Genomic DNA, 11,141 nt, shown 5'->3' on the forward strand with positions numbered 1-11,141 from the left:
TTTTATGCTGGTTATAAAGTGGCAGACAGACAATACAAAAGAAACGAGAGCAAGTAAGGGGTTAGGGTTTAACATCTCTAAAGAATGATGTTGCAGAAATAATTAGACTAAACTAAAGCAAGGACTAAATTTTATTTTAATATATCATTATATGATATTTATATGAACATATTAAATAAGAATTACTAGTATGAAATCAACTAGTATTGATTTTGTGGAAACCATGATATATGTTTTCAGGATTTTTTGGTGAATAGAAACTTCAGAGAACAGCATTTATTTCAAATGGAAATCTTTACTGACACTTGATCAAGTAAATGGATCATTACTGAATGAAATGATTAATTTCTTTTAAAAAAATCATTCTGACCCCAACTTTTGAATGGTAGTGTAGAACATGCTAACAACATGCTAGCAATGCCTAACATGTTAGAAGTCACAGTAACATTGCGAGTGTTCAGGTGGAAACAAACCGTAGTCCTCAAAAAGGTGATAGTTACTGTACTGTACCTTTAAATGTCTGTGCCATTAAAACAGAAAGTAGCTAGAACTGTGAGCATTCACATACTTCTGCAGAGTATGTTTTGGCCCTTAGAAAGTTGCATTTAAAGTTTTCCCTTCCGTGTTTACGTTAGATTTCGATTATCCTGCAAAGTTCTAGACAGATCAACATCACAGATGATGTAAATGAACGTCTTATTTCAACAGAGGCGTTCAATCAGTTGTTATAATCTGTCACAGTATTAATCATCTTGGATTTCATTCCTCTGTGATGTTCCCATCATTTATTTTTTCTGTCATTCTGTCTCATCTCCTTCACTTTTGTCTCTCTTGTTCATTCATACCCCATGCTTCTTTTTCTTTGCTTTTTGCTATATCTGACATGCGTGGAAAACTTCCTATGCCCTGTACTACCCCTATAGTGTAAATTTAATATTTAGAATTTCGATCCAGTTATGCATTGTCCCCTTTAAAGACACATAAAGGATAAATGAAAAGGTAACGTACATGAGGGTTTTAGGCCGTGATGGTATAGGATGAATGTAAAAACTGTATTATTCTCAAGATAAATATTATAAGATAAAGATTATTTATCTGTATATTAGAGCACAAAGTTGTAAAATGAGCTTTTCTGTCAGTTGGATTCTCTTTTGTCACATTTTGCCTGTTTCGGATAAACTTGAACATAGCGACTATCGGAGTTCTGTGGTTCTGAAGAAACTCAGTGTTCAGCAACATTTCATCCATCAAGCTCTAAATGATAAATGTAAATATAAGCTGTTCCAAAACCTCGTGAGCTGTGCCTGTGGGCAGCTTTTTATTTTCATCCATTACCTTCTCAAATAACCTCTATTTTGAATCTTAATCTCTTAAAATTTCAATGAGACCGATATGTGTTTATTTTCTAAGTTAACTGAGTAAATGTGTTTGGACAGAGCCTATGACGGTCTGCTCCTCCTGAGGTTTCGTGTGCCATGTGACATTTACCAGAAATGAGAGACTCGAGTAAAACACACAGTGTTTCTTCCAGTTACATCCGGAAAATGTAAAAAATCGAACCTAAACAAGTAATTGTGCTTTTCAACAAGCAATTCTGAAATTGACAGGGTTCTCAGTCACGAAAGACCTGGAGATTTTAAAGTTGTGTTTTCTGGGCCTGGAAAAGTCATGTATATTACAACAGTGATTCTGAACCCACTTTCTAAACCTTTAATTTTTTAGAGTGATATAAAGCTGATAGTAATACAAATTGAGACATAAGGAAATTACTGAATTACTGAAATTAAATAAATACTTATTTACCTCCAGGTGCACTAAAATTCACTAAAAAGTTGACAACAAAAATTGCTTCTTATCCTTCAAGTTAACTTTTCAGCAAATGTCAATATCTCAGAATGGTCAGCTATTGGCCTATATATCGATCTATCACTATCCTAAAGCTGACGTCACATCGGTGTCCAGGCAGCACGTATCAGACATGCCGACACCGACTCTTGACGAATCTCCACAGTCACATTTTACCGACACATATCAAACATTAAACAGAGCTCAATGTACGAAAACATGTCTGTATGTATATGTATGATGTTTGAATTTTCATAATTAGATGTGCGGAAGCAGTAACAATGCACTATTGTTTCTTTTGAGATGTAAACATTATAGTGTACTTCAGTGTTTTTTGTTAAATACCAAGAGCACTGTTTTATTTTGAGTGATTGTTTTGTCTGAAGCTTGTGCAAATGTTGCATCGGTAGAACATTGTTGTGTAATATTCAACACGATCTCATGAGAATGCGTAACTATTTTACGAGGTGGCGGTTTCGTGGGAATTTGTCCGGTGTGATTCATATGGAAAAATGAAAAACAAGCATGAAGGCCGGACCCTCAATCCCACCTTTAAACCTAACCATCACTGGGACGTAAGCATATCGTACAAAAGCCTCCGAATGAGAGCCAAAAGGTAAAATGGTCACAAATTACCATGAGAGTGTGTTGGCAATATTATGTTAGTTTCTCGTTTCTTTTTCCTCCCTTTGCTTGTTTTAATGTGGCTGACCTATGCAATCTGACTGTAGTGCTCATATTAGATCTTAGATGTGCACCTAGCGGTGTGGCTAAGTAGTCTGACGTTGAAGTCTTTGTTGTGTTGTAGCGTGTATCACAGCCCATGTCAGGAGAAAATAATGACAACGACAAAAAAAGTCTTATCTATACTGGAATGCCATCGTGTTATCCTTTTTTCCTCATGTTATTGAGCGCCGTATTCCTTCTGTTTTTATGCAACAATGGAAATTCTGAAAAGGAGGATATTAAATAAAAGTGTCAATGGTAACAGATAGCTGTGTCTTAGTCTTTGTTAATGGAGATCAGAAACATGTTGTACTTCAGGTTCTGCATTAATGGACTCCTGCATTATGGCTTGGACGAATGACATGATGGCAGTTTAGAGGACACTGATGAAATAATGATTTATTTTATCACGCACAAGTATATATCCCTCTACCCGCTGGGCTTTATTAATTAGCTTAATTATTACAGAGTTATTTCAATTACTGATCATAAATTACGTCACTTTTCTTTCACTCTTTTTCTTTTCTTGGCCAGATTTAAATGTTGTTTTGTGTGATATGTGACAGCACACACTCTTAAAGGGACCTAGGGTCCTTTGCACCATGTCCTCGAGCCAAACACCCCCCAGAAGCCTTTTTTCCCTTGGTCGAACATTATTAAATTATTACACTGTATCCTTATGCATCACTTTCTGCCAGGACTTTTACGTGCTTTTCCCAAATCACGGAAGTGACCTCAACGTCCAGGTTAGTGGTAGCATGAGCCGTCAGGCAAGTGTTATTTAAATAAACTCCTGATGTACTCACAAACTTTCCAATGCCTCGTTTTATGAGTACAGAACCTATTTGTACTACTGTAGAAGTTTGGTACCATTCTGGGCATTATTAGTGGGGTAATTTACGAGATACATCCTTGGATCCGTTAGCGCCTGCACTAAGCCATCAAGCTGATTTCTCTAAATAAACTCTAACTTTAATAATGTTCAACCAAGGGAAAAAAGGCTTCTGGGGGGTGTTTGGCTCGAGGTCATGGTGCAAAGGACCCTAGGTTGATTTTACTCCGAACCATCCCTTAAACACTACATGGGTCATTCCTGTTCTGCACCTTTCGAACTGATGAATGTGCCCATGGTGCTATTTAAATGAATCCTCAGGCGCTTTGTCCTTATTTCTTTATTTCTGTCCTATTCAATTTAGCCATTGCTCAGTGAGGGATTGACAGTTAGCTTACACGCGCATGCCAACTTGATGCCAATTATTATTATCAATGCATTCAAAAGGCTATTTAAAATTTAAATTCTCTGCAAAATGTAAGTTTTCATTGTTTACTCACCATCATGCCATTCCAAACCTGTATGACATTCTTTCTTCTGTGAAACACTGAAGACATTTTGAAGAATCTTGGGAACCGAGCCGCTTTGGTGACCATTGACTTCATTTGTATGGACAAAAATGTTTTTTTATTTTCCACAGAAAAAATTTAGTCATACGGATTTGGAACAACTTGAGGGTGAGTAAATGATGACAGAATTTTAATTTTTGGTCATACTAGCCCTTTAAGGCCACCTTTTAGAGTTTCTGCTGCATTGTACATGTTCATCTTTGTCAAATCAATACATATCTCTGCACAGGTGTTTAAGCTTTAGGTTTAGTGGCATTTCTCATATATATTTTGCATCGCACCTCAACAGTACATATATATATATATATCATACACACAGATAATAAACACTGTCAATGCCTCTGCAATTTGTTAGGATGCAAGCACTAATATTTTAACTAAATCTTAGTGTGCACTGCTGTATTAATCCTGAGTTTAATGCCAACCATTTACTTCATCCTGAAGGTAAGACTTACATCATGTCTCTGCTCTGATCTCAGTTCAGTCATTGTGTTTTTTGTAACCTACTTGTTTCCATCGCTCTCAATAATGGAATTTCGTTTATTCATTTTTAGCACTGGTGAGTGAAGAGATAGTTCACCCAAAAACTCTGAAAATTCTGTCATTAATTACTCGCCCTCATGTCGTTCCAAACCTGGAAGACCTTCGTTCATCATCAGAACACAAATTAAGATATATTTTTTTATAAAATCAGAGCTTTCTGACCCCCTATAGGCAGCAGTTTCATTACAACTTTCAAGGCCCAGAAAGGTAGTAAAGACATCGTTGAAATAGTCCATGTGACTACAGTGGTTCAACCTTAATTTTATGAAGCGACGAGAATACTTTTTGTGGGCAAACAAAAACAAAAATAACGACTTTATTCAACAATTTCTTCTCTTCCATGCAAGTCTGTGATGCTGTTTATGTGAGCACCATGATACATGCGTTTGGTGTTGACACAGGATCCGGCCAATACTGAGCCGGTGTTCTGACGTACAACCCGGAAGCGCTCCACTGTCTACAATGTGAACAGCGTCAGAGACTGACATGGAAGAGAAGAAATTGTTGAATAAAGTTGTTATTTTTGTCTGTTTTTTCACTTTATCACTTTATAACATTAAAGTTGAACCACTGTAGTCACAGGACTATTTTAACGACGTCTTTATTACCTTTCTGTGCCTTGAAAGTGGTAGTTGCGTAGCTGTCGGAGGGTCAGAAAGCTCTCGGATGTCATCAAAAATATCTTCATTTGTGTTCCGAAGGTGAACGACATGAGGGTGAGTAATTAATGACAGAAATGTAATTTTTGGGTGAACTATCCCTTTAACCTTGTCTGTTGCTAACACACCTTTCAAAAAACAAATGTGGGCTGTCAATGTGTGTATATTTCTCACACACTAAACCTGCCTGTTATCTTGACAGCCCTTTAAAAAAGTAGTAGTTCTTCTAGTTAGTTTATGAACTTATAAATTCGGACTTGGCATTTCTTGGAAATGTGATCAAATGAAGGGCTAATAGACAATAAAATGACAGTTTGTGGAAACAAGGTTGCTGTTTGTCACTGGAGACGTTGACTGTTCGTGGTATTTCCTGTGGTGTTGGTCAATAGTATTTCTGTGGATATACTGTAGTAGAATGTGCTTTATTTGTCCTGTATTACTCTATTGCTTCATTGTGTAGCCATCTTGTATAATGGAGTGCTACTAAATCATGTTTTTACTACCAAAACAGTAAATTCTGTTATCATTTACTCACTCAGGTTTTGCCAAACCTGTATGACTTTTTGTCTTCTGTGGAACATTTTGAGAAATGTCTCAGTGCTCGTTTTTGTCCATTCAATGGAAGTCAATGGTCACCAACATTCTTCAAAAGTCTTTTGTGTTTCGCAGAAGAATGTCATACAGGTTTGAAATGACACGAGGGTGAGTAAATAATGACACTAACCCTTAAACTCTTTTGAACACACAGATCCTCGTCTTGAGGGATGGTTCACCCAAAAAATGTTATTCTACCATCATGTGGTTTCAAACTTGTTTGATGTTCTTCTTTCAGTGGAGCACAAAAGGAGAGAATTTGAGCAATCCTGTTTTTAATATTATTGAATTACAATATATGGGGACTGGACCTTCAAGCTTCACAACACAAAAGTATCATAAAAGTATCAATAGCCTGTATGACTCATGGCTAGATTTAATGTCTTCTACAGTAATATGATAGCTATTTGTGACCAAGAGAACAAAAAATAATCTTCCTCTTCAGTGGGCTGTTAACTCTTGAACTGCTCTGACTGGTTCTTTGAGGCAATGAGATGAACTCGAGAATCAGTCCGACTTGTGAACGAATCAGATTTTTGTGAACTGGATCAGCCAATTGAAAAGATCTGACTCAAAATAATGATTGACATCTCTACTTCTCTCAATTGGATGTCCAGATGTTCATGGAATAATGACTTAAACTTGGCTTAAACAGTCTGTTGCTCACACAAAGTGACTGTATGCCTTCAGTAGACTTACTTCCTTTTTGAAACTTGAACTCTCCAGTCCGCATTCATTCAAAAAATGAATGAATGCCTCCTTTTGTGGTGAGCGGGAGTAAGAAAGTCATACGGGCTTGGAATGGCATGAGGGTGAGTAAATGATACAGAATTTTCATTTTTGGGTGAACTGTTCAGTAGAGGTACAGTGTTGTCATTGTCCCGATACAGGCTGCAACAATAAAGGATTCTGGTTGTTTCAACGATGTTTTTAATTCTGTAGTTCTATAGAACTACAAAATACTTTTTGGTCACAGTCATTGATTGTTCATAATGATTCTCCTGCTGTTGAAAACATCACCAACTATCAATTTTCTTTTTGCGTTTTTTTTGTTTTGCAGAAGCCAGAAGGAAGAGTGATGGATATGGAATGCTGTTAGATGGAGAAGGTGTTGAGAACCCCGTTGAGGACTGTTTTCATTCCAGTGATGAAGACGATGGAGAAAAAGAAGAGGGGCGGTCACAGGTGAGTGGCGAAGAAACTCCAAGTTTGGACTGCAGTGGCTCCAGACCATTACTTCAAGACTCGGATGACGATGATGAGCAAAGCCCCGCATCTTCGAGAAACCTCCAGATGTCTTCCGAATCCGAGGTACCGGTTGAAAACCAGTCCTCTCTGGTTTCAGTCCACGCTCAGAACCACTCGCCACCGCTGGTGTCCCAAGCCCAACATCCAGGTGCGGATCCAATCGTCGATGTCTTCTCCAAAGCTCCGTTTCGGATCGGACAAGACGGGGACAGCGATGGAGATGTATTCTCCAATGCGCCTTTTGCTCGTCCCCCGGTTCAGCCTCAACAGCCTGATATTTTCCTCCAGGCCCCCTTTGGTAGGAAGAAGGAAATTTCTGGAAAGGTTTACACCAATCCAGTGACCCAGCCGGGATATTTACACCCCCATCCAGGTTCTTCCCTTGACGAGAGCATCCTCGGCCAGGTGACGCCTCTGCCCTTTCGACCCCAGGCACTTTCTAAGTATTCCAGACACTATGAAGGACCCGTGAACACAGAGCCTGAACACAAACCGAGCGGCGAGCGTCATCACAATCTGACGTCTGATGTGGCTTCTGGTGACCCGTTTGTCTCGGCGCCCTTCCACCTTAAAGGCCGTCATGATAAACGGCTATAAAGAGAATAGCGTCTGAAACCACACCAGTACTTTCGCCCCCTAAAAGGTTTGAGCTCGACATCGACATAATAAAATGCTGTATTCTGAGTGTAATATATTGAAGAATGAAGCACATTTATGGCCTTTGGCTGTCTATCTCTGGGTAAACGTTTTGTTTGTGACATCTTTTGCTACCTCAGATCATTCTGATGATGTCAAACTTCACTTCTGTCCTGTGTCTCTACCACATCAACAGAAAACTGAACTGGGGTGTTGCTTAGCAAAACTGTTGAAATGTTTTCTATTATGAGCATGAGCTTAAAGAATTATTTCCACCATCATCAAATGTTTGTATTATTCTCCATCTGGTTACCGATGGCATTTCTACTATCATGGTATACCAGGCAGTTTTGTACAGCTCAGATCTGGCAGAGTCACACATCATAATAAAAAACAGGAAACATCCTGTCCCAACAATTGATTATTAATAAAACATATTTAATAAGTTGGTTTTGTCTCTCAAAACACACAAAAGGTTATCAGCCAACATTTCTTTGGGCTGTGAAAATACTTTTGCATTTTAAATTATTCTTTCCCTTCATGAAGAAATATCCAGTTCACATTTCGTCCCAAATGCAAAAGAAAACCAAGTACCAGGTTTTAAGCATCATTAATATTTTTGAATTGTAACACGTCAATTTCATGACAAATATTTTCCATCTAAATTCTTATTACTAGAATGTTAATATAATAAACTAATGATAGTTTTTTTACTGTCCTTTTTTTTTTTAAATCAGCATAAATTCAATTTACTTAACATTTTAAATAATACACATTCTAGATTTATTTTGCAGTCTTGTTCCTGTAAACATGCTTAATTTTCATGAAAATAATGTTACAATGAAAAAAATAAAAATAATAATTGTAATGGTCTTAACCGTGACCCGGACTGGATTCAGATTCATCATTATAGCTATATGTATGTTACATTTGCACAACTGAATAAGGAAAGCATCAATTTGTCAAATTTTGTCAAATTTAAAAATATGCCCGTGAAACCCTGAATGTATTGCAATTTTGAAATAATATACAGGCCTAATATCTATTTTTCAATAACTTTTTTGATTATCCATGTTGAATTACCTTAAAAAAAAAAAGTTTGACCCATAATTAGAGTTGCTCCAATTATTTCCCTAATAATCATGTTTAGCATGAAAGCCAATGAAAAGCAAGCAGACATAAGCTCTAAATATTGTATAAGCAACGCCTGATCTCATGCACCGTGTTTATGGAAGAGCAGTGCTAGTGTACAGTATTTAATACGATCTTGTGATGTTTTTCATTTAGCACATTAGTGTTGGGCTCATATTATACAGCTGAATGTTAAATCCAATTGATGCTGGATTATATTGCACACAACTGTAATAGAATGTTACTATTCAATGTAATATTTGTTTTCTAGCTATAAATGAACACTGCGCATCCCCTTTGTTATGTTTAAACAGGCAGCTCGAGTACTAAGATGCTGTTATCTCTGCTGTTCACAACATCCACTCAATCTCTGATTAAATGCAATACAGTATGTTCAAATTCAGTCCCAACCCATGAAACACTTAACTTTTGCTGCACAGATTTTCATTGCACCTATCATCCTCTGTTTGCCTCCTCAGCATTTCATCTCATAAATGCAAATGTGTAAATCGAGGCATTAAGGCTGTTGTTAATATACACAGGTGCATCTTACACTTTTTCACTATGATACTAAGAGTTATAAGGTGTAGTTTGTATTACGTGGGGTGAATTTTAGGTGTGTATCCACGTTGCTCTTTGTGAAAAGGTGTTTTATATGAGAGACTGGGGATTGTTCATATTTTTTATGTCTAATGTTGAAACAGCCATGATTGCTTCTTGAATGAATTTGGAGGCACTTCTCTTTTGGAAATACTTGAGCTACACAAAACGCTCACTGGTGTAGAATCTCTATGTAATAAATGAAATGTGTTTAAAAGGTGTCATTGTTTTGATTTATTATCACTTTAGTTTTATTATAATATTACAATATATAAAACATTACTATATATATATATTTCTGTGCGTGTCAGTGTATACTACACATTTATACATATATGTGTGTGTATGTGTATATGTGTACTGTATACATTATTGCAGTTACTATTATGTTTCTACCATGTTATATGTTTGTCAACAGTTCTTCTAACCCTAATTGATGGAGTGTGTAGCTTTTCATTTCTTAAACAACCATGTAGGAAGAAACATCATGGCCATATTCCAGGATGTCAATGTGCAGATTCATCTAGCACAGATTGTGGAAGAATGGTTGTGAGGATCATGAAGAATCATTTTCACACATGAATCGGCTCCTCTGAGTCCAGAGCTTAAACTCATTTAAAAGTCATTGGGATGTGCTTGAGGAGACTTTACAGAGAGCTGGACTCTTGCATTGACAATACAAGATCTTGTTAAAATCGAATTAATACCATTTTTTTTCTTGCGAAAATTACTGGCATGGCATCTGATCTGAGGGCTAATTATCCTTTTCCCCCTCAGTTATTTTGCTTTATTTTCATATTAATAAATCATTGGCTCCTTCTTACATGCCTACGTTTAAATCTCTTGACAAACTGTAAATGAAATCCGGACCACACCTATTTGGGTAGGTGTAGGGTTAGGGTTAGGTTAACCGTATAGTAGGCTACATTTACGTGTGGTCACGTGTGGTCCGGATAACCGTATAGTACCGAAATTTGTATTCGAAATGAAAGATGTAAATTGTACTGAATGTCACCTTACTTTGCTCAAAATAATGACAAATTACGTCCACACGTCATACAAACAAGAAATAACTAGCCTACAGCTTGTTCCAACCGATGGTTCCAACTTTTGCGATGTAGTTTGAACTAGATAACGAGTTTGATAACGAGTCGGAACTTGCGACAATAGTTGGCTAACGATGCTTTTGGGAAACACACATACTGTCAATGGAAACACACTCCTGTCTAGTTCAGTGTTGAGTGTAAATAGAGTCGTAAAGTTTCTGTGGTTCATCATTTGACAAGACATATTAGTCCAAGGAAAAGAATAAACCCAGCCATCTGGCGTTCTTATGATAATAGGCTATTGACTGTTTTGTGTGTGTGTGTGTGTGTGTGTGTGTGTGTTGCTTCTTCCTCCAGGGGGCGCTAGGCGGATCAGGAGCCGCACCAAAGCCCCTGCCTTCGGCCGCATTCAGTTTTTAAACGATTGTTTATTGGTCCTATATCGGCAGACATTCATAAACAAGTAATTAACAAAAATAAAAAAAATAAAAAAAAAACTGATTCACTCAGTAATCACAAACAAAATGTAATTGATCTGTCGACTTTTGGAGCTATACGCAATTTAAAAATAAAAGTCAGTATAAAAAAATACACGTAGGCCTATTTCGGACCGGAGGACCGCGTCACACGAATTCACAAATCATGAATAATAACGAAATGAGATATTATTTGCATGTCTACGACACCGCACGGCAGGACAATAGCCAAAAGA

The 11,141-nt window shown here is 37.2% G+C and overlaps 1 protein-coding gene across 5 annotated transcripts in view; it reads left to right on the forward strand.

The window, feature by feature from the left end:
• The window catches only part of aak1a (AP2 associated kinase 1a), a 66,517-nt gene extending 56,921 nt beyond the window's left edge, over window positions 1-9,596 (forward strand). For 3 of the 5 annotated variants that reach the window (XM_081349965.1, XM_081349964.1, XM_081349962.1), the window contains one exon: window positions 6,829-9,596. In XM_081349965.1, the coding sequence (XP_081206091.1) occupies window positions 6,829-7,613 (785 nt within the window). In that variant the 3' untranslated portion in view covers window positions 7,614-9,596. The remainder of the gene's footprint in view (window positions 1-6,828) is intronic. The other 2 variants (XM_081349963.1, XM_081349960.1) reach the window with 1 other exon arrangement.
• The last annotated feature ends 1,545 nt before the right edge of the window (window positions 9,597-11,141 follow it).

Source organism: Scardinius erythrophthalmus (assembly GCF_964197995.2).
Source record: "Scardinius erythrophthalmus genome assembly, chromosome: 20".
In the NCBI taxonomy this organism is placed as follows: Eukaryota; Metazoa; Chordata; class Actinopteri; order Cypriniformes; family Leuciscidae; genus Scardinius; species Scardinius erythrophthalmus.